Here is a 26,626-nt window from a genome sequence, read left to right as displayed (position 1 = left end):
TTATATATAGACCCCTGTGTGCTCCCCAAATAGTATATAGACTACCATGTGCTCCTCCAGCAGTATATAGACCCCTTGTGTGCTGCTCCCAGTTATATATAGACCCCCTGTGTGCTCCCCCAGTTATATATAGACCACCTGTGTGCTCCCCGTTATATATAGACCCCATGTGTGCTGCCTCCAGTAGTACATGGGCCCCTTGTGTGCCCCACGAGTAGTATATAGACCCTCTGTGTGTTCCCCCAGTAGTATATAGACCCCCTGTGTGCCCCACCAGTAGTATATGAACATCTGTGTGCTCCTCCAGTAGTATATAGACCCTCTGTGTGCTGCACCAGTAGTATATAGACCCCTGTGTGATCCCCAGTTATATATAGACCCCTGTGTGCTGCCTCAGTAGTATATCGACCCCCTATGTGCCCCACCAGTAGTATATAGACTCCTGTGTGTTCCCCAGTAGTATATAGACCCCCTGTGTGCCTCAGCAGTATATCGACCCCATGTGTGCCCCACCAGTAGTATATAGACCCCCTGTGTGCCCCACCAGTAGTATATAGACCCCCTGTGTGCTACCCCAGTAGTATATAGACCCCTGTGCGCTCCCCCAGTAATATATAGCCCTCCAGTGTGCTCCCCCATTTGGCTATAGACCTCCTGTGTGCTCCCCCAGTTGCATATAGACCCCATTCTGCTGCCCCAAGTAGTATATAGACCCCCTGTGCGCTGACCCAAGTAGTATATTGACCCCTCTGTGAAGCCCCAGTAGTCTATAGCTCCCCTGTGTGCTCTCCGTTATATATAGCCCCCCGTGTCTTCCCCGTTATATAGCCCCACTGTGTGCTCCCCCCATTTATATAGACCCCCGCTTTGCGCTCCCCCAGTTACACATGCCCCTGTGTGCTCCCCCTCCCATATAGTATATAACACAATAAAACAAACACTTATACTCACCTGGGTCCGGGCGTCTCCTCTTCTCTTCACTCTTGTGGCCGCAAGGGTTTTCCCTGCAGTCACAAGAGGCTGCGCTCCCCTTCTGCTGGCGCCGATGCTCCAGTGATGTCACTGCAGTACCTACACCACAAGAACAGAGCGGGCACTTGTGACCGCAGGTAAAACACTTCCTGTGGCCACAAGAGTGACTGACAGGAAGGGAGCAAATGGCTCCCGCCCTGTCAGTGCTGCTGCTGCTGCATGTAACTGTGAGCGCTCATTACGAGTGCTCATAGTTACAGTTCAGATAACAGCAGCGAGCGATCAGCGGCCCTGTCTAGTGGTCTTGAGCACAAGAGAAGAGCAGGGCGTGGGGGCCCCCCTGGATGTTGGGGGCCCCAAGCGATCGCTTAGGGTGCATGGTGCCAAAGACCGCTACTGCCTCTATATCACAGGTATCTGGCACTGTGAACAGTTTTTCTTTTCCCAGTTTTCTGCATTTCCCTGTTGGTGGCTGGATGGCTGGGGTGGGACAAGCGAGCGGCTGCAGGGCAGTGGCTGCTGTCCTTTTTGTTAAGTGAAACTTAACTAAAATGAAAGCAGGGGGAACATTATGCTGCCCCCTGCAGATCTGTAGAATATGCCGCCTGAAGCAGAATGGTCTAGTTCTGAGTTCTTCAGGACATAGTGGCTGGAGACTGGCTGCATTCACTGCACAAACACAGTGGCCATTTATGAAGGAGCTGAAGTCGGAGTTGGTCCCTAATAAAATTCAGGAATCAGAGTTGCCGAGCTGATCTGTTGTTATTACAACCCGAGGAATCTGCAAAGTCCCCCAGCTGCCTGACACTGACGATTTTTTGTCTCTAGCATACAACCCTGTTTACAGGGTTATACTGTTATCAATTAAATTGATAAATGTTGTGTGTGTTGATAACTGTTTTGTTTTGCTTATCTTATTTGGAAGGGTTAGAAAAAGATTAGAAAAAACTGCTAAAAACAGTGCCAGCCCTTCCTACAAGTTGTGAGTGTTATATTAAAAATCACCACCTTTTACTTCAATGGGACTGAGCTGCAATACTAGACCCAAACTGAGGACAGGGGCAGTGCTGTTTCTGGGGGAAAAAATAGCCATGTTATTCAAAGCCTGGATAACCCATTTCATTCATCCTGTTTAAGAATTCCATTTATGTTCAAAAGCTGGAAACCCCCTTTAAGTGATTTACCACAGCAATACATAAGGTAAAAGAAATGACATAAATTGGTGTTATGCTATATTCCAGTGATCACCAGCAGATTTGCAGTCACATTTACTTACTCAATCCACACATTTTTCTTTTCCTCCTACAGCCAAAGTATACAAAGAAGACAGTGATGATGCCAATTATGATAACGGCTGCTATAATGTACTTTAGGTTGTCATTCTCACTTGGTGGAGGAAGTTTTTGCCTTATACCTGGAATAGAAAGTTAATAAAGTTAATTCAAGAAAATATGTGCCCCCCAGACATCATCATCATCATCATCATCATCATCGCTGTAGTTTTCATCTAGATATACTTAGTGTACATGGGCCCTTATTCACATCAGATTTTTAGGCTACATGCCCAAAAGAAATGAATGGAGTGATGGCTGCGGTGGATCCTATGGATATAACTTCCCTTTATCCATGCCCCCTCCCTCCATCCATCCCCTCCTTGGATGAACTTGATGGTCTTTTTTTAAGGCCATGTTCCGACTGCATAAAACTCCGGCTGTTCTATGACCAGGCAAGGTCACAGAACGGCCGGTGTTACTGAAGATCATTCTGGCCGGCACTGCAGTACCAGCCGGATGATCTTAATTTCTGTTGAATTGGGATGCATGCGCACCTTGTATGTCCACATCCCAATTCACTATTGCACACAATGGAGTGTGCGGCCAGAGCCACAAGCTTCATTGTGTGAAGTGGCATGTCTGAGCGGCCGCTATTCAATGAATAACAGCCGCAGAAAACTGACAGTTTTTCGTGCGGCTGGATGGATTCGGCCGGAGCATATACTATGGGGGAAATTTATTAAACTGGTGTAAAGTAGAATTGTCTTAGTTTCCCCCTAGCAACCAATCAGATTCCACTTTTTATTCCTCACAGACTCTTTGAAAAATGAAAGTTGGAATCTGATTGGTTGCTAGGGGAAACTGAGACAATTTTACATTACACCGTTTGATAAATCTCCCCCTATGTGTATACATTCCAGCCAAGATTCCATTCATTCAAATACAATGTATGTTTTGTATAAATCAGGGCCACTGCAAATTGTAACAATGGACGTTATTTATGCAAAACATACATTGTGTGAACATGGCCTAACTGTAACTAGGGGCAGCTGTCTCGGGCACAGAGACCGGGGGTCTGAGGGCACAGAGAGAGCAAAGAGAAGGATGGCAGTGGTTGGGGCAGCCTGGAAACAGTCCTGCCCTCTCTGTCACTGTGGGGAGGCAGGGGAAGATTTTAAACTGATCACCAGAGCTACTTTACATCCTGTATTCTTTCCCGACTGAAAACATGCCACATTTAAAAAAAAAAAAAAACTTTACCTACAACTTATAGTGTACCTGTAGTTGTATGAACAGTGATCAACAGGCAGCACTGGGTACAATAGTAATTTTTCTAAATCACTTCTACTTAGAATTAAAGGAGAAGTCTGGCAAAATTTTTTATTAAAGTATTGTATTGCCCCCCAAAAGTTACACAAATCACCAATATTACGGGAAATGCTTATAAAGTGCCTTTTTCCCTGCACTTACTACTGCATCAAGGCTTCACTTCCTGGATAACATGGTGATGTCACTTCCTGGATAAAATGGTGGTGTCACTTCCTGAATAACATGGTGATGTCACTTCGTGGATAAAATGGTGATGTCACGACCCGACTCCCAGAGCTGTGCGGGCTGTGGCTGCTGGAGAGAATGATGGCAGAGGGATGCTTAGTGTCCCTCCAGTGCCCTGTGTCCCTCAGTGTCCCCCTGCCATCATCCTCTCCAGCAGCCACAGCCCGCACAGCTCTGGGTGCAGGGGAAAAAGCACTTTATAAACATTTCCGTAATAAGTGTATATTGATGACTTTTAACTGAGGGTCCTATTAAACCGAGCGATTTTTTAACTATTAACGTTAACCTGTTTATCGTTAACCTGAAAACGTTCACTATATTACACAGAACAATAATCGTTAGTTACGATCGTTACTATTATCGTTATTGCGATCATTACTAGGATCGTTTATTCCTTCTGATACCAGAAAAACAATGAACAATGTGCAACTACACTGAACGATTAGTGAAAAAACGCGGAACTTGAGCGAACGAACGTGGAATTACAGTGAACGATTAACGATAATTTTAGGTTCAGATCTAAATCAACGATCAATGACATACAAACGATTTTTCGATTGTTGCCTGCAGTTACACTAAACGATTGTCGTTTAAATTCGAACGATTTAACAATTTTTCGCAAGATAATTGTTCCATGTAATAGGGCCCTTATAACTGTATAACTTTTGGGGGGCAATACCAAACTTTAATAAAAATTTTAATACATGTTAATAAAAATTTAAATTTTCTGTGCATAGATTTTTATTGTAATCCAATATCTTTCATAATTATCAACCTATTACTGGAGAAATGCACCCCAATATTGATTGCCCCGTTTCTGCAGTTTATAGAAATACCCTATATGTGGCCCTAATGTGTTGTTTGATGCAACCACAAGCCTCAGATACAAAGGAGCGCCTAGTGAATTTCAATGCCTCTGTTATTTGGTCATTTTTGACTGTACCACTTCAGATTGGCAGAGGCTCTGGAGTACCAAAACATTAAAAAAACACCCCTAAAAGGGACACCATTTAGGAAACTACACCCCTCAAGGAATGTAACAAGTGGTGTGGTGAGCATCTGGACCCCACAGGTGCTTCACAAACTTTCAAAACAATGTGGCGTGAAAAAAGAAAAAAATATTTTTTTCACTAAAACGTTCTAGCCTACAATTTTTCATTTTGACAAAGGGATAAAAGGAAAAACAACCCAAAAAACGTGTAGCGCAGTTTTTCCTGAGTACGGAAATACCCCACATGTGGACATAAAGTGCCAAGCGGGCGCAGGACGAGCCTCCAAAGGGAAGGAGCGCCAATTGGCTTTTGGAAGCTGGATTTCACTGGAATGGATTTCAAGGGCCACATCGCATTTAAAAAGCCCTCGTGCTGGCAAAACACTGTAAACCCCCCACAAGTGACCCCATTCTGGAAACTACACTCCTCAAGGAATCTAACAAGGGGTGCAGTCAGCATATGGACCCCACTGGTGACGGGCACAAATGTGGAACAATGTGACGTGAAAGTGAAAAATTAATTTTTTTCACTTTCACGGCACAAATGTGCCCGTCATCAAGGGGTCCATATGCTCACTTCACCCCTTGTTAGATTCCTTGAGGGGTGTAGTTTCCAGAATGGGGTCACTGGGGGGTTTCCAGTGTTTTGGCAGCACAAGGGCTCTGTAAATGCGACACAGTGTTCATCATCCATTCTAGCCAAATCCAGCCTCCAGAATCCAAATGGCGCTCCTTCCCTTTGGAGGCTTGCCCTGCGCCCACATGGTGCTTTAAGTCCTCTTGTGAGGTATTTACGTACTCGGGAGAAATTGCTCTACAGATATTTTTTTTTTTTTTTTTATCTTTTAACCCCTTGTGAAAATGAAAAAAAAATCAAGGCTAGACCAACATTATAGTGTAAAAAATGTAATATTTAATTTTCACGCCACATTGTTCCACATTTGTGCCCGTCACCAGTGGGGTCCATATGCTCACTACACCCCTTGTTACATTCCCTAAGGGGTGTAGTTTCCATAATGCGGTCACTTGTGGGGAGTTTCAACTGTCTTAGTAACACAGAGGCCTTTTACATGCAACATGGCCCTCGAAATCCATTCCAGCCAAATCCAGTCTCCAAAAGCCAAATGGCGCTCCTTCCCTTTGGAGGCTTACCCTGCACCCGCATGGCGCTTTATGTCCACATGTGGGGTATTTTCGTACTCAGGGGAAATTGCTCTAAACTTTTTGTGTTTTTTTTAATCTTTTAACTCCTTGTTAAAGTGAAAAAAATCAAGACAAGGTCAATGATTTAGTGTAAAAATAAAAAAAAAATTACATTTAAGGTCTAGCCTTGATTTTTTCCATTTCCACAAGGGTTTAAAAAAAAATGAGCGCAAAACATGTAGGGTAATTTCCCCTGAGTACAAAAATGCCCCACATGATCCATATGGGCACAGGGCAAGCCACCAAAGGGACAGAGCGCCATTTAGAGGCTGTAATGGAGGATGGAGGCCACGTTGCAATTACAAAGCTCCTGTGCTGCCAGGACAGTAGAAACCCCCCACAAGTGACCCCATTCTGGAAACTACACCCCTCAAGGAATCTAACAAGTGGTGCAGTGAGCATATGGACCCCACTGGTGACAGGCACATACAGTATGTAAAACATGTGGTGTGAAAATAAAAAATACTATTTTTTTTTTTTCATTTTCAGGGCACAAATGTGTCCGTCTCCAAGGGGACATATCACTGCTGCCCCTCTTGTTAGATTCCTTATGGGGTGTAGTTTCCAGAATGGGGTCACTTGTGGGGGGTTTCTACTGTCCTGGCCGCACAGAGGCTTTGTAATTGCATCATGGCAAGTCTCTAATGGGAATGGCGGCCATGCCTACTTCATTGGGGAAAAGGGATAATTTTAATTTATTTGGGGGTTTTAGGCCAAATATTAGTTTATAAGGTTGAAAAGGACAGGAGTCCATCAAATTCAATCTGTGTTGATCCAGAGGAAGGCAAAAACCCTTTTGAGGCAGACGACAGTAGCCCCATCACAGGGAAAAAATTCCTTCCCGACTCCATAATGGCGATCAGAATAATCCCTGGATCAACGTGACCCCTGAAATAGGAATAAGGGACCGAATTTTGAAAATTAAGAACTGACGTGTGGTACGCCTTGAAGCGATCCTGTATGCAGAGGCCTGGGTGATCAGGACAGGTGGCACACTGGAAAATGGTGTCCTTCCTGATCCCCCTATTACGCCACAATCTGCACGTCTTCTGGGGTCTCCTGTTTTCCAGTGTGCGGGACGTCACCTGGAAAATGTTGTCCTGGTGCAATACGGGGTCCTTCATATCCAGAAGCGCTGGGTCCGCTCCATGGCTGCTAAATATTAGGGCTTTATTATGGCTTCTGATATTTTCGGATCGTGACGCAAGCTACAGTAGCTCAGGCAGCGAGGGACCGTAAGAGGGGATGCTGGTATAAAAGTTATCTCCATACAGGTGGTAACCTTTATCCAGCAGTGGGAAGATCAGTTCCCGGACGATCTTCCCACTAACTTGGAGGATTGGGGGGGGGGGGCATCTGGGGGCTGGATTCGGGTGTCCCTTCCTTCATACACTGTAAGGGTACGTGCACACTGCGGAATGGCGAAGGATAACCCTTCATGCATTCCGCAGCTGGCACCCGCCGGCGGACTGATGCGGGCGCGCAGGTCTCCACACGTCATTGACTCCATTCTATGCACAGGCGGACTCCGTCGTCCGTCCAAAGAATGAACACGTTCATTCTTTGGACGGACGACGGAGTCCGCCTGTGCATAGGATAGAGTCTATGACACGGACGGACACGTGCGCGCCTGCATCAGTCCGCCGGCGGGTGCACGCTACGGAATGCACAAAGGGTTATCCTTCGCTAATCTGCAGTGTGCACGTTCCCTAAATCTGTAAGTGTACCCTGAGGTACTCTCACAGAGTTAGTAGAATTTCACGCCATACCGTCATCTATTATTGGGACAGTACTGGCGGAAAAGACGTGTCTGGGGGGCAGCGTACGCTATGCTAACCCCAGACACGTCACTGGATGATGAGGATGAGCATGAATGGAGGAAAAAAGGATCCCCCCATTCATCCTCACTGGCTGTTTTGGTGTCGGAGGCAATAATAGCGTATGCGTATGACGCCGAAAACACCCTGAGGGCCATTTTTACATGGGGATTGGTATATGGGGTATGTAAATGTGTAGTGGTGTAGTGTAAAACTTTATTTTGTGTAGTGTAATAGTGTTTTTTACGTGTTTATTTAGGTATAAAGTATTATTTAAGTATAAAAAAACCTACGCCCAAAAAGATGTTGCTGTTAAATGCCGCACTTATCAGCAGAACGTGGCTGTAGGATATAGAAAAAAGCACCCTACGCCAGAAAGGAGGAGTTGCTGATGAGCAGCGCACTTACGTGCGATGCTGATCAGCACTCAGCGGCGGTAGGTTGCGAAAAAAAAAAAAAAAAAAAATTGGAAATTTTTTTTTTTTTTCTTCAACTCAATAGCTACTAATAAGTGTATTATAGACACTTATCAGCCGCTAGGGGGAAGTAGAACGCAAATTCCGGAAAAAGTCGAAGGGAGCCGAAGATTGCCGAAGCCGGACCGACGGAAATAGCTGAAGACGCCGACCAAAGAAGAGGACGCGATTGGGACGCTGGATCAGGTGAGTATGAGTCAATACCTGCTGTGGACACCTCAGTCTCCTGGCTGAGGTGTCAACAGAAGATATTTAACCCTTTCTTGGGGGACTTATATCACCGTGATCGGCCGGTCAGTCCCAGCCGGCCGATCGGGACGTGGCACCGTGGCCACCATTACTTTTAACAGTAATGGCGGCCGGTGCCGTTCTCGGACAGCACCGAACGCCATTGCTTTCCAGGTCACCGGGTCGCCTATGACCCGGAAAGCTGCAGATTGCCGCTATTGGCTGATCTGAATTAATCGTCGGCGATCGACGGCAAGAGAGGGGTTAAACACCCCCGTGCCGACAAGCTATGATGGCCTGCTATACATTATAGCAGGCCATCTTCCCCGATCACTGTGTGTGCACACAGCGATTGGGGACACGACGGGCATAAATGTACGCCCGTTTGCATTAAGGCACGGGCTTTGGGGGCTTACATTTACGCCTGCGGTCGTTAAGGGGTTAATGAAGTTATATTACTTAATATATATATATATATATATATATATCCTACAACTAAAGAATGCTGGACAAAATTCTTATTTAATCAATAAATGCTTTATTTTTACATACAGAAAATATTATTTAAAAACATATTAAAAAGGGAAGCAGAAAACAATACAATACATGCATCAGATGGTTTACAAGGCAGATATAGGTAAATATTGCATACACTATATATTCAAACAATGATGGTAAACCAATCAAACCCCAGAGGCACAAAAGTGCTTATATGCAGATAAAGTGCTAAAATGAACTACACGTGTAATGCTGCAAGTGCAGACTAAAGTGCAATATCAAAAAATAATAAATAAAAAGTGACTATATTTGAACCTCTGAGAACTAAAATATCCTGCCTAGTAACACCACTCACCCAACGCTGCGTTTTGCCGTACCAGCTTTATCAAGGGTCCACCTTTCATTTTAGCACTTTATCTGCATATAAGCACTTTTGTGCCTCTGGGGTTTGATTGATTTACCATCATTGTTTAAATATATAGTGCATGCAATATTTACCTATATCTGCCTTGTAAACCATCTGATGCATGTATTGTATTGTTTTCTGCTTCCCTTTTTAATATGTTTTTAACCCTTTAAGGAAAGAGCCAATTTCGATTTTTGCGTTTTCGGTTTTTCCTCCTTGTGCTTAAAAGGCCATAGCAGTTGCATTTTTCCACCTAGCGACCCACATGAGCCCTTATTTTTTGCATCACTAATTGTACTTTGCAATGACAGGCTGAATTTTTGCATAAAGTACACTGCGAAACCAGAAAAAAATTCAAAGTGTGGGGAAATTGAAAAAAAAAAAACGCATTTTGTTTATTTGGGGGAAATGTGTTTTTACGCCATTCGCCCTGGGGTAAAACTGACTTGTTATGCATGTTCCTCAAGTCGTTACGATTAAAACGATATGTAACATGTATAACTTATATTGTATCTGATGGCCTGTAAAAAATTTAAACCATTGTCAACAAATATACGTCACTTAAAATCGCTCCATTCCCAGGCTTATAGCGCTTTTATCCTTTGGTCTATGGGGCTGTGTGAGGTGTCATTTTTTGCGCCATGATGTTTACTTTCTATCGGTACCTTGATTGCGCATATACGACTTTTTGATCGCTTTTTATTACAATTTTTCTGGATTTGATGCGACCAAAAATGCGCAATTTTGCACTTTGGGATTGTTTTGCGCTGACGCCATTTACCGTGTGAGATCAGGAATGTGATTAATTAATAGTTCGGGCGATTACGCACGCGGCGATAGCAAACATGTTTATTTATTTATTTATTTACTTTTATTTATAACCTGGGAAAAGGGGGGTGATTCAGACTTTTATTAGGGGAGGGGGCTTTTTACTATTAACAACACTTTTTTTTTTACTTTTACACTTATACTAGAAGCCCCCCTGGGGGACTTCTAGTATAAGTGCTCTGATCTCTCATTGAGATCTCTGCAGCATAGATATGCTGCAGAGATCCATGAGATCGGCACTCGTTTGCTTTCGGCTGCTGCAGCCGGAAACAAACGAGTGCCGAGCCGAGGACGGCGCCATCTTGGACGCGCCCCCGGCCGGCTTCAGTTACGGAGATCGCTCCTCCGGGATAACATCCCGGAGGAGCGATCTCCTCCACTAGACACCAGGGAACGGCTGAATCCGGTAATCGGATGCAGCTGTCATGTTTGACAGCTGCATCTGAATACTGTATTAGCGGGCACGGCGATCGGACCGTGCCCGCTAATACCTACGGTCCCAGGCTACTCGCGGCACCCGGGACCGGCGCGGTTCAGAGCGGGGTCGCCGCGCGGCCCCGCTCTGAACTTCCTTACCGGCATCAGGGCGTAAATTTACGCCCGATGTCGTTAAGGGGTTAAATAATATTTTCTGTATGTAAAAATAAAGCATTTATTGATTAAATAAGAATTTTGTCCAGCATTCTTTAGTTGTAGGTTATATACACTCACCGGCCACTTTATTAGGTACACCTGTCCAACTGCACGTTACCACTTAATTTCTAATCAGCCAATCACATGGCGGCAACTCAGTGCATTTAGGCATGTAGACATGGTCAAGACAATCTCCTGCAGTTCAAACCGAGCATCAGTATGGGGAAGAAAGGTGATTTGAGTGCCTTTGAACGTGGCATGGTTGTTGGTGCTAGAAGGGCTGGTCTGAGTATTTCAGAAACTGCTGATCTACTGGGATTTTCACGCACAACCATCTCTAAGGTTTACAGAGAACGGTCCGAAAAATAAAAATCATCCAGTGAGCGGCAGTTCTGTGGGCGGAAATGCCTTGTTGATGCCAGAGGTCAGAGGAGAATGGGCAGACTGGTTTGAGCTAATAGAAAGGCAACAGTGACTCAAATAGCCAACCGTTACAACCAAGGTAGGCAGAAGAGCATCTCTGAACGCACAGTACGGCCAACTTTGAGGCAGATGGGCTACAGCAGCAGAAGACCACACCGGGTGCCACTCCTTTCAGCTAAGAACAGGAAACTGAGGCTACAATTTGCACAAGCTCATTGAAATTGGACAGTAGAAGATTGGAAAAACGTCTGGTCTGATGAGTCTCGATTTCTGCTGCGACATTCGGATGGTAGGGTCAGAATTTGGCGTCCACAACATGAAAGCATGGATCCATCCTGCCTTGTATCAACGGTTCAGGCTGGTGGTGGTGGTGTCATGGTGTGGGGAATATTTTCTTGGCACTCCTTGGGCCCCTTGGTACCAATTGAGCATCGTTGCAATGCCACAGCCTACCTGAGTATTGTTGCTGACCATGTCCATCCCTTTATGACCACAATGTACCCAACATCTGATGGCTACTTTCAGCAGGATAATGCGCCATGTCATAAAGCTAGAATCATCTCAGACTGGTTTCTTGAACATGACAATGAGTTCACTGTACTCAAATGGCCTCCACAGTCACCAGATCTCAATCCAATAGAGCATCTTTGGGATGTGGTGGAACGGGAGATTTGCATCATGGATGTGCAGCCGACAAATCTGCGGCAACTGTGTGATGCCATCATGTCAATATGGACCAAAATCTCTGAGGAAGCTTCCAGCACCTTGTTGTATCTATGCCACGAAGAATTGAGGCAGTTCTGAAGGCAAAAGGGGGTCCAACCCGTTACTAGCATGATGTACCTAATAAAGTGGCCGGTGAGTGTATACAGTCTTGATGCATATGGATATTAATTATTAGTCCTATTTTTAGGTTTAGGGTGCGTTCACACCTACAGGATCCGCAGCAGATCTGCAGCAGATTTGATGGTGCAGATTTGATGTTGTGTTCAGTTATTTAAATGAAATCTGCTGCGGATCCGCAGCGGAAAATACGCTGCGGATGCGGGAAGTGTGAACGTACCCTCACAGTGTTTACAGCATGCTGCCTTGTGCTGAAACAAAGCTCCAATAAGAGGAGAAGGTAGCGAATACAGCAGATTCAGGCAGGGAATGTTCAGCAGCTGCTCTGGCTCTGGGCAGGGAGCACTGTGAACAGCTGAGGGAAAGTAACACTGGGTAACTGCTCAACCAGGAACTACTATTTTTACTTTACCTGACATAGGAAGAAACTAACAAACACAAAACTCAGATTTGTGGTGGTTATAAAACAGGGACAGACTGGTAAGCCCAGTTTTGGTCTGGGGATTTCCTGGTGGGCCCCAAGCTAGAGTGCCAGAGCCTCCTGATTCGGAGGGGGAAGAGATTCGACTCACTCCTGTCTGTGCCGGCCGGTGCACGCATCCCCGCCTCCTAGGGTGCGCACGCGCCGGCTGTCTCAGATTTAAAGGGCCAGTCCGCCCCTAATTGGAAGTTGCACTAATCACTCCCTATAAATTCCAGCCCTGCCCCACTACAGGTGTTGGAGCCTCTGCTTGCTTCCCATAGCGGTTGGCCCAGCTCCCTGTTGTTCCTGACCTTAGTCCTTGTTCCTTGTTCCTGTCCGCAGTCCTTGTCCCTAGTTCCTGCCCGCCACCTGCGATCACGCCTACAGACCTCTGCCTGCACTATCTCCTGCCTACTGCTCCTGCCACGCCTAGCCTGCCGTCACTAGCAACCAAGCCAGGGGTAGCGACCTGGGGGTCGCCTGACGCAGCAAGTCCATCTCGCCTTGCGGCGGGCTCTGGTGAAGACCAGCGGCCCCTTAGACTCCGCTCCCTGGTGAAGTTAGTGCCATCGCTAGTGACGGTTCATTGGATCCACAACTCCAGGCGTTACAATCGCTTACAGTTAAATTTTATGTTTCTTTGTTTTATGATGCAAGGAGCCTTTGGCCCCTCACCCTCTCAGTCACTCTTCCCGCAGAAAGTGTTTTAAGGGCTACTCTCTCCCACCAGTGCCCTTTCTACACTCACAAAGTGGGGGTGAAGAGGAGACACTGGTTAACTGTGCAGCCAGGTGAGTATGGGGGGTATCTGTCTTCTACCTATGGAGGGCCATCCTGCACAGATAGGCCTAATTACCTTATAGTGGCATAGAGAGTGCCTATGGAGGCAAAGAGGTTCCTAACTACTATATGGGTGGTACAGAGAGGTCTAACTACTATATGGGGGTCACAGACGGGATAACTACTATATGGAAGCAAAGACAGGCCTATCTTCTGTATGAATACTCAGGTTGAACCTATCTATTCAATAGGGCACAGATGGGTGCTTATCTACTGAGAGGGCATGGAGGGAGCCTAAGTACCATTTCAGTGCTTAAATTGGCCCTTAATCTACATGGGAACACAAAGTCAACACTGTTACTGTGTGGAGAAAGTTACTGTTACAGCAAGGGAGTTTGCATAGAAGTGAGGATGATGCTGGAGTGGTAAGCCAAAAATATTCATCCGGCAGATTTTGTGGAGATGGGATGTGGCCAGGAGAGACCTTCACGATGACTGGGCCGGATAGAGAAGAAAATGTCTTAAATTACAGAGAGGGGATGCTTACATAAGGGGATGGGGGCTTAAAACTGGGGTTAATGCTTTCAGAGAATTACCTATGGTGGAGCTTAACCAGGGGGACTACTTACCATAAGGCACCTACATAGGGAAATAAGGGCTAACTATGGGTGGTTAATTAATCAGAGGGGGATAGCTACATAGGGGTCACTACCTACGGTGGCCTTACATACATTGGTCTAGCCACTATATGGATGCACAGAGGGGGATCACTGCTGCAAGTAAATAATGAAGATGCTGGTGTTAAACCCCCACTGATCTAACGTGGATCTGTCAGACTTTCAAACAATATGTAGTAAATAACTCACAATTATGCATTTCATGCTAAGAAATGTCTCCTTTAAAGTGTCACTGTTGCTATAACTTTTAAACTCTAAATCAACAGTAGATGTGCTATAAAGCAAGTTTGCAATTTACATTCATTATTATTATTTTTTTTTTAGTTATCATGATAAAAATGGCACTTCCTGTTTTTTGACTGTTTTTTTTTTTCTCAAAAAACAGGAAACAGTCGGAAAACATGAAGTCCTGTGTATCCCAGGTCATGTGAGCCCTTACAGAGAGAAGGCAGTCATGTGACTGATGGACACATTGAGCCGTTGCTCTCTGTACTGGCCGGAATTCCTGTTTTTAGTTGTTTTTTTTTCAACGAGCAGAAAATCTGCCTTCAGGAGACTGGACCTGGATTTCTGCTAAGTACAGATTTGTTTTACAGCATGATAGCAACAAAAATAAATAATGAACGAATATTGCAAACTTGCTTTATATCACATCTACTGTTGATTTAGACACTTTAAGGAAATCTTTTTTTTTTTTTTTTTAATAGAATAAATCACTGACCTACGTGCAGCGCTTTGGAGGAGACGTTGTGGTGAGCCACCACTGTACAGGTGATGCTGATGTTGCTTTTCACTGTCCATGTAAAATTGCTGAAGATGTGGAAGGTTCTGGAGTTGCTCCTAATGTTGCACAATGGACCGTGGTTCAGATTGCAGTCTATATAGTGACTGTGTGTTCCATTTTCATCAGTAATCACCCAATATATTCCATAGGGTTTTGGAAAGCCGTTTGACGACGAGCAGTGAAAGTTGACAACCGAATTCTGCTCCATCACTAGATGACTGTCACTGCTGATATGTGGGACACTAAAGTTAGCTAGAAAAGAAATGTAAAGTCTTCAGAGAAATGATTACAGATAAGAGAAATGATTACAAAGAAGTTTGTACTCTAATACTCGGACACATCCTCTATACTACACCACACAGGACACCTCCTCTATATACTACACCACACAGGACACATCCTCTATACTACACCACACAGGACACATCCTCTATACTACACCACACAGGACACCTCCTCTATACTACACCACACAGGACACCTCCTCTATACTACACCACACAGGACACCTCCTCTATACTACACCACACAGGACACATCCTCTATACTACACCACACAGGACACATCCTCTATACTACACCACACAGGACACATCCTCTATACTACACCACACAGGACACATCCTCTATACTACACCACACAGGACACATCCTCTATACTACACCACACAGGACACATCCTCTATACTACACCACACAGGACACATCCTCTATACTACACCACACAGGACACGTCCTCTATACTACACCACACAGGACACCTCCTCTATACTACACCACACAGGACACATCCTCTATACTACACCACACAGGACACCTCCTCTATACTACACCACACAGGACACGTCCTCTATACTACACCACACAGGACACGTCCTCTATACTACACCACACAGGACACATCCTCTATACTACACCACACAGGACACATCTTCTATACTACACCACACAGGACACATCCTCTAAACTACACCACACCACACAGGACACATCCGTTATACTACACCACACAGGACACATCCTCTATACTACACCACACAGGACACCTCCTCTATATACTACACAACACGGGGACACATCCTCTATACTACACAACACAGGACACCTCCCCTATACTACACCACACCACACAGGACACATCCTCTATACTACACCACACAGGACACCTCCCCTATACTACACCACACAGGACACATCTTCTATACTACACCACACAGGACATATCCTCTATACTACACCACACCACACAGGACACATCCGTTATACTACACCACACAGGACACATCCTCTATACTACACCACACAGGACACCTCCTCTATATACTACACAACACGGGGACACATCCTCTATACTACACAACACAGGACACCTCCCCTATACTACACCACACCACACAGGACACATCCTCTATACTACACCACACAGGACACCTCCCCTATACTACACCACACAGGACACATCTTCTATACTACACCACACAGGACACATCCTCTATACTACACCACACAGGAAACCTCCCCTATACTACACCACACAGGACACATCCTCTATACTACACCACACAGGACACATCCTCTATACTACACCACACAGGACACGTCCCCTATACTACACCACACAGGACACGTCCTCTATACTACACCACACAGGACACATCCTCTATACTACACCACACAGGACACATCCTCTATACTACACCACACAGGACACATCTTCTATACTACACCACACAGGAAACCTCCTCTATACTACACCACACAGGACACATCCTCTCTACTACACCACACAGGACAAATCCTCCATACTACTCCACACAGGACACCTCCCCTATACAAAACCACACAGGACACATCTTCTATACTACACCACAGGACACATCCTCTATACTACACCACACAGGACACATCCTCTATACTACACCACACAGGACACATCCTCTATAATACACCACATAGGACACATCCTCTATACTACACCACACAGGACACATCCTCTATACTACACCACACAGGACACATCCTCTATACTACACCACACAGGACACGTCCTCTATACTACACCACACAGGACACATCCTCCTTACTACACCACACAGGACACATCTTCTATACTACACCACACCGGACACATCCTCTATACTACACCACACAGGACACATCTTCTATACTCCACCACACAGGGCACATCCTATATACTCCACCACACAGGACACATCCTCCTTACTACACCACACAGGACACATCTTCTATACTACACCACACCGGACACATCCTCTATACTACACCACACAGGACACATCTTCTATACTACACCACACAGGACACATCCTCTATACTACACCACACAGGACACATCCTCTATACTACACCACACAGGACACATCCTCTATACTACACCACACAGGACACGTCCTCTATACTACACCACACAGGACACGTCCTCTATACTACACCACACAGGACACGTCCTCTATACTACACCACACAGGACACGTCCTCTATACTACTCCACACAGGAAACATCCTCTATACTACACCACACAGGACACGTCCTCTATACTACACCACACAGGACACATCCTCTATACTACACCACACAGGACACATCCTCTATACTACACCACACAGGACACATCCTCTATACTACACCACACCACACAGGACACATCCGTTATACTACACCACACAGGACACATCCTCTATACTACACCACACAGGACACCTCCTCTATATACTACACAACACGGGGACACATCCTCTATACTACACAACACAGGACACCTCCCCTATACTACACCACACCACACAGGACACATCCTCTATACTACACCACACAGGACACCTCCCCTATACTACACCACACAGGACACATCTTCTATACTACACCACACAGGACACATCCTCTATACTACACCACACAGGACACATCCTCTATACTACACCACACAGGACACATCCTCTATACTACACCACACAGGACACATCCTCTATACTACACCACACCACACAGGACACATCCGTTATACTACACCACACAGGACACATCCTCTATACTACACCACACAGGACACCTCCTCTATATACTACACAACACGGGGACACATCCCCTATACTACACAACACAGGACACCTCCCCTATACTACACCACACCACACAGGACACATCCTCTATACTACACCACACAGGACACCTCCCCTATACTACACCACACAGGACACATCTTCTATACTACACCACACAGGACACATCCTCTATACTACACCACACCACACAGGACACATCCGTTATACTACACCACACAGGACACATCCTCTATACTACACCACACAGGACACCTCCTCTATATACTACACAACACGGGGACACATCCTCTATACTACACAACACAGGATACCTCCCCTATACTACACCACACCACACAGGACACATCCTCTATACTACACCACACAGGACACCTCCCCTATACTACACCACACAGGACACATCTTCTATACTACACCACACAGGACACATCCTCTATACTACACCACACCACACAGGACACATCCGTTATACTACACCACACAGGACACATCCTCTATACTACACCACACAGGACACCTCCTCTATATACTATACAACACGGGGACACATCCTCTATACTACACAACACAGGACACCTCCCCTATACTACACCACACCACACAGGACACATCCTCTATACTACACCACACAGGACACCTCCCCTATACTACACCACACAGGACACATCTTCTATACTACACCACACAGGACACATCCTCTATACTACACCACACAGGAAACCTCCCCTATACTACACCACACAGCACACATCCTCTATACTACACCACACAGGACACGTCCCCTATACTACACCACACAGGACACGTCCTCTATACTACTCCACACAGGACACATCCTCTATACTACACCACACAGGACACGTCCTCTATACTACACCACACAGGACACGTCCTCTATACTACACCACACAGGACACGTCCTCTATACTACACCACACAGGACACGTCCTCTATACTACACCACACAGGACACGTCCTCTATACTACTCCACACAGGACACGTCCTCTATACTACACCACACAGGACACATCCTCTATACTACACCACACAGGACACATCCTCTATACTACACCACACAGGACACATCCTCTATACTACACCACACCACACAGGACACATCCGTTATACTACACCACACAGGACACATCCTCTATACTACACCACACAGGACACCTCCTCTATATACTACACAACACGGGGACACATCCTCTATACTACACAACACAGGACACCTCCCCTATACTACACCACACCACACAGGACACATCCTCTATACTACACCACACAGGACACCTCCCCTATACTACACCACACAGGACACATCTTCTATACTACACCACACAGGACACATCCTCTATACTACACCACCCAGGACACATCCTCTATACTACACCACACCACACAGGACACATCCGTTATACTACACCACACAGGACACATCCGTTATACTACACCACACAGGACACATCCTCTATACTACACCACACAGGACACATCCTCTATACTACACCACACAGGACACATCCTCTATACTACACCACACAGGACACCTCCTCTATATACTACACAACACGGGGACACATCCCCTATACTACACAACACAGGACACCTCCCCTATACTACACCACACCACACAGGACACATCCTCTATACTACACCACACAGGACACCTCCCCTATACTACACCACACAGGACACATCTTCTATACTACACCACACAGGACACATCCTCTATACTACACCACACCACACAGGACACATCCGTTATACTACACCACACAGGACACATCCTCTATACTACACCACAAAGGACACCTCCTCTATATACTACACAACACGGGGACACATCCTCTATACTACACAACACAGGACACCTCCCCTATACTCAGGGGCTGGCTGGCAAATTTTAGCCCGGGGGGCAAGCACACAGCACTGGCCCATAAGTAGCAGGCTGGCGGCCCATCCTTTAAGGACCACTCTGGCCCTTACCTATAACATCTTCATCATTTGTGACCAAATATCCTACTGTGCCCTGTGAAGGGATCAGAAGTCACTTTCCTGTATAAGTCTATGGGGCGGCTCAGCGATGACACGGAACGTACCCATAGACAGATGCTAGGAATGCTGGGTGACCTCCATCATACTGAGTATATGATGCTGGAAAGCTGGTTGACCTTCATCAAACTGAGTATAAGATGCTGTGAAAGCTGGGTGATCTCCATCATACTGAGTATAAGATGCTGGAAAGCTGGGTTACCTCCATCCTACTGACTATAAGATGCTGGGAAAGCTGGGTGACCTCCATCATACTGAGTATAGGATGGTGAGAAAGCTGGGTGACCTCCATCCTACTGACTATAAGATGCTGAGAAAGCTGGGTGACCTCCATCATACTGAGTATAAGATGGTGGAAAAGCTGGGTGACCTCCATCATACTGAGTATAAGATGGTGGAAAAGCTGGGTGACCTCCATTATACTGACTACAAATACAAGATGCTGGGAAAGCTGGGGTTTCTGTATTTTTTTTTTACAATAGTTTATATCACTGCTGTGGTCCTGTGGGTATAGGCATTTTTCTTTTTAGAACACCCCCCTCGTGTGTGCACCCCCCATTAGTAAAAATAATAATAAACAAAACAACAAACACACATACTTATATGTATCCTCTATGTACTCCTGTATATATGTATCCTCTATGTACTCCTGTATATGTCTCCTCCTGTATATATGTCCCCTCTATGTACTGCTGTGTATGTCTACTCCTGTATATATGTATCCTCTATGTACTGCTGTGTATGTCTACTCCTGTATATATTTATCCTCTATGTACTGCTGTGTATGTCTCCTCCTGTATATATGTATCCTCTATGTACTGCTGTATATATGTATCCTCTATGTACTGCTGTGTAGGTCTCCTCCTGTGTGTGCGTATATATATATATATATATATATATATATATATATATATATATTCACGAGGGAATATGCAATGCAGGAAAATTTGATCAGTGTAACTATATATATACATATATACACAGGAGGAGACCTACACAGCAGTACATAGAGGATGCATATATACAGGAGTACATAGAGGAGACATATATACAGCAGTACATAGAGGAGACATATATACAGCAGTACAGAGGAGACATATATACAGCAGTACATAGAGGATGCATATATACAGGAGTACATAGAGGATATATGATGTATCCTCTATGTACTCCTGTATATATGTATCATCTATATACTTCTGTATATATGTCTCCTCTATGTACTACTGTATATACTGTATGTATCATCTATATACTTCTGTATATATGTCTTCTCTATGTACTCCTGTATATATGCATACCCCCCAACTTTTGCTGGGGGGAAAGAGGGACATAGCCACGCCCATAACTGCGCTCTATGACCCCATAGCCACATCATCTATTACCATTATATAAGTAACAAATATTATCACCACATAGTTACTTATACCACCATACCACTGGTGCCTCCATCTAGGTAGGGTGTAGTAGTGGAGGTAAAGTGAATAAGGGGTGTAGTAGTACAGGTAAAGATGAGGGGTGAGGTAGTACAGGTATAGATATGGGGGGTATTAGTAATACAGATGAGGGGCATTAGTAGTAGTAGTACAGGTAAAGATGAGGGGTATGGTAGTACAGGTATAAATGAGGGGTGTATTAGTAGTACAGATGAGGGGGATTAGAAGTACAGGTACAGATGTGGGCTGTAGTAGTAGTACAGGTAAAGATGAGGGGTGTAGTAGTAATACGGGTATAGCTGAGGGGTCACTGGGGGAAACTGGGGCAGCTGGGGGTGACTGGGAGAGCTGGGGGTGTACGGTGCAAACTGGGGGAGCTGAGGGTGACTGGGAGTGTATGGGGCAAACTGGGGGAGCTGAGGGTGACTGGGAGAGCTGGGGGTGTATGGGGCAAACTGGGGGAGCTGGGGGTGACTGGGAGAGCTGGGGGTGTATGGGGCAAACTGGGGGAGCTGGGGGTGACTGGGAGAGCTGGGGGTGTATGGGGCAAACTGGGGGAGCTGAGGGTGACTGGGAGAGCTGGGGGTGTATGGGGCAAACTGGGGTTGACTGAAGGGGGACTGGGGACAGTTGGAGTTGACTGAAGGGGGACTGGGGCAGACTGGGGATGACGGAGGGGAAATGGGGAAGACTGGGGGTGACTGAGGGGGACTGGGGCAGACTGGGGGTGATTGAGGGGCACTGAGGCAGACTGGGGGTGACTCTAGGGAGACTGGGGCAGCTGGAGGTGATTGGGGCAGGAGTGCACATAGCCCTCCTCCTCTTCCTCTCACCCTGGCACACAAGTTCCCCTCCCGGCCACACGTGCAGGTCCCCGGTCTTTGAAGGAGGCCACAGGGACTGTAGTGGTGATATCACCTGCTCCAGAGACCGGGGACCTGCACGTGTGGCCGGGAGGGGAGCAGGACGTGATATTTATAGCTCAGGCAGGTCAGTCGCAGCTCTGTTAGGCGGACTGCCCGACCGCCCTGCACCTCACCTCCGGCCCGACACTCCACGCACCGCCATAAGCCCGCCATGCACCTCACCTCCGCGCCGCCCGCTTGACCTGCACCTCTTGCTTGGCCGCCAACCCGACAATCCATGCTGCTCCGCCTGCAATGATTTTTGTGAAAATTAAATTTAAGATTTTCACAAAAAATCGAATCGATTCTAACCTTCTGGGCGAATTAATTTGATTACTCACCCAGCCCTAATTCCTCTGTATGTTTCCTCTTGTATATATGTATCCTCCATGTACCCCTGTATATATGTCTCCTCCTGTATATTTGTATCCTCTATATACTCCTCTGTATGTATCCTCTATATACTCCTCTGTATGTCTCCTCCTGTATATATGTATCCTCCTGTGTAGGTCTCCTGTATATATGTATCCTCCTGTGTAGGTCTCCTGTATATATGTATCCTCCTGTGTAGGTCTCCTGTGTATATGTATCCTCTATGTCAGGGATAGGGAACCTTGGCTCTTCAGCTGTTGCAAAACTACAACTCCCATCATGCATGGACAGCCTATGGCTACCCAGGTATGATGGGAGTAGTAGTTTTGCAACAGCTGGAGAGCCTTGGTCCCCTCCCCCTGCCCTATGTCCTGCTGTGTAGATGTCCTGCTGTGTAGGTACCTGGCTTCCTGCAGTCTCCATCTTCTCGGTCTTCAGGCTCTTCTAGCCCAGACACAGGAGAACGAGCTGGGAGGAGAGAGCGGCCTCTAGTGGCCGGAGGAAGATACTGCGTACAGCAGTTTGCTTTTTACCATAAGCCTCATAGGCTTATAGAAAGCATAATGGCCATAAAGGGGGCGGGGCTTACCGTCATGGGGGCGGGGCTTCAGCGGCCGCTTCCAGCACAGACCGGATCCACAGCACAGCCACAGGTAAATATGACTGAAGAGGGGCGGGGCTGTAAGCAGGGGAGGCGGGCACTGAGGACTCCAGCCAGCTGTCAGCAGCCATGCGGCCCTGACAGCTGGGGGAAGACCGGCCCGGGGGGCATGCGCCCCCCTGCCCCCCGGCCCAGCCCGCCCCTGCCTATACTACACCACACCACACAGGACACCTCCCCTATACTACACCACACAGGACACATCTTCTATACTACACCACACAGGACACATCCTCTATACTACACCACACCACACAGGACACATCCGTTATACTACACCACACAGGACACATCCTCTATACTACACCACACAGGACACCTCCTCTATATACTACACAACACGGGGACACATCCTCTATACTACACAACACAGGACACCTCCCCTATACTACACCACACCACACAGGACACATCCTCTATACTACACCACACAGGACACCTCCCCTATACTACACCACACAGGACACATCTTCTATACTACACCACACAGGACACATCCTCTATACTACACCACACCACACCACACAGGACACATCCGTTATACTACACCACACAGGACACATCCTCTATACTACACCACACAGGACACCTCCTCTATATACTACACAACACGGGGACACATCCTCTATACTACACAACACAGGACACCTCCCCTATACTACACCACACCACACAGGACACATCCTCTATACTACACCACACAGGACACCTCCCCTATACTACACCACACAGGACACATCTTCTATACTACACCACACAGGACACATCCTCTATACTACACCACACAGGAAACCTCCCCTATACTACACCACACAGGACACATCCTCTATACTACACCACACAGGACACATCCTCTATACTACACCACACAGGACACGTCCCCTATACTACACCACACAGGACACATCCTCTATACTACACCACACAGGACACATCCTCTATACTACACCACACAGGACACATCCTCTATACTACACCACACAGGACACGTCCTCTATACTACACCACACAGGACACGTCCTCTATACTACACCACACAGGACACGTCCTCTATACTACTCCACACAGGACACGTCCTCTATACTACACCACACAGGACACATCCTCTATACTACACCACACAGGACACATCCTCTATACTACACCACACAGGACACATCCTCTATACTACACCACACCACACAGGACACATCCGTTATACTACACCACACAGGACACATCCTCTATACTACACCACACAGGACACCTCCTCTATATACTACACAACACGGGGACACATCCTCTATACTACACAACACAGGACACCTCCCCTATACTACACCACACCACACAGGACACATCCTCTATACTACACCACACAGGACACCTCCCCTATACTACACCACACAGGACACATCTTCTATACTACACCACACAGGACACATCCTCTATACTACACCACCCAGGACACATCCTCTATACTACACCACACCACACAGGACACATCCGTTATACTACACCACACAGGACACATCCTCTATACTACACCACACAGGACACCTCCTCTATATACTACACAACACGGGGACACATCCCCTATACTACACAACACAGGACACCTCCCCTATACTACACCACACCACACAGGACACATCCTCTATACTACACCACACAGGACACCTCCCCTATACTACACCACACAGGACACATCTTCTATACTACACCACACAGGACACATCCTCTATACTACACCACACCACACAGGACACATCCGTTATACTACACCACACAGGACACATCCTCTATACTACACCACACAGGACACCTCCTCTATATACTACACAACACGGGGACACATCCTCTATACTACACAACACAGGACACCTCCCCTATACTACACCACACCACACAGGACACATCCTCTATACTACACCACACAGGACACCTCCCCTATACTACACCACACAGGACACATCTTCTATACTACACCACACAGGACACATCCTCTATACTACACCACACAGGAAACCTCCCCTATACTACACCACACAGGACACATCCTCTATACTACACCACACAGGACACGTCCCCTATACTACACCACACAGGACACATCCTCTATACTATACCACACAGGACACATCCTCTATACTACACCACACAGGACACATCCTCTATACTACACCACACAGGACACATCTTCTATACTACACCACACAGGAAACCTCCTCTATACTACACCACACAGGACACATCCTCTCTACTACACCACACAGGACAAATCCTCCATACTACTCCACACAGGACACCTCCCCTATACAAAACCACACAGGACACATCTTCTATACTACACCACAGGACACATCCTCTATACTACACCACACAGGACACATCCTCTATACTACACCACACAGGACACATCCTCTATAATACACCACATAGGACACATCCTCTATACTACACCACACAGGACACATCCTCTATACTACACCACACAGGACACATGCTCTATACTACACCACACAGGGCACATCCTATATACTCCACCACACAGGACACATCCTCCTTACTACACCACACAGGACACATCTTCTATACTACACCACACAGGACACATCCCCTATACTACACCACACAGGACACCTCCCCTATACTACACCACACAGGACACTTCCTCCTTACTATACCACACAGGACACATCCTCTATACTACACCACACAGGACACGTCCTCTATACTACACCACACAGGACACATCCTCTATACTACACCACACAGGACACTTCCTCCTTACTATACCACACAGGAGAGTCAGAAGCAAGACAATTGTTGGATGTAATATAATTCTTACCCAGTATGATAAGCTTCCATATTTCTATGTGTTCTAAGACAGAATCTTTAATTTGTTTAAAGACATAACACAAGTACTTCCCTTCATCTTCTAGTGTTATGTCAGATATCTGTAGGTCCCCATTGGGCATGATCTCTATAGTGCGGTTTTTGAATATGTCAGTGACATGATCCCATATTCTTTCTCCTTTGTTTAACTCAGCCACCACATGATTCCCAGAGCCCACTTTCTGTGCTTTTTCTTTTTCCCAGACAAAACGTAAGTGATGAAGTGAAGTGTTCTGGGTATTTTCAAAGCGGCATTTTAGATCTGCCACCCCTGTTACATAAGCCGTTACTTCATTACTTGGCGTGGCTGTACCTGCAATGATAGAAAAATAATAATAATTATATTTATTATTACATAGCATTAAAAAATATTTGTAAAATTTAT

The 26,626-nt window shown here is 46.1% G+C and overlaps 1 protein-coding gene across 3 annotated transcripts in view; it reads right to left on the bottom strand.

Annotated features, from left to right (window-relative positions):
* CD86 (CD86 molecule) overlaps window positions 1–26,626 on the bottom strand; it is a 92,816-nt gene that overhangs the window by 10,321 nt on the left and 55,869 nt on the right. For all 3 annotated transcript variants that reach the window (XM_069945676.1, XM_069945675.1, XM_069945674.1), the window contains 3 exons: window positions 26,195–26,554; window positions 14,788–15,102; window positions 2,249–2,386 (listed from right to left, as the gene is read on the bottom strand). In XM_069945676.1, coding sequence (XP_069801777.1) covers window positions 2,249–2,386; window positions 14,788–15,102; window positions 26,195–26,554 — 813 coding nt within the window. The remainder of the gene's footprint in view (window positions 1–2,248; window positions 2,387–14,787; window positions 15,103–26,194; window positions 26,555–26,626) is intronic.

The sequence above is a fragment of the Dendropsophus ebraccatus genome, chromosome 11, assembly GCF_027789765.1.
Source record: "Dendropsophus ebraccatus isolate aDenEbr1 chromosome 11, aDenEbr1.pat, whole genome shotgun sequence".
Lineage (NCBI taxonomy): Eukaryota > Metazoa > Chordata > Amphibia > Anura > Hylidae > Dendropsophus > Dendropsophus ebraccatus.
This window is presented reverse-complemented; position numbering and strand designations above follow the sequence as displayed.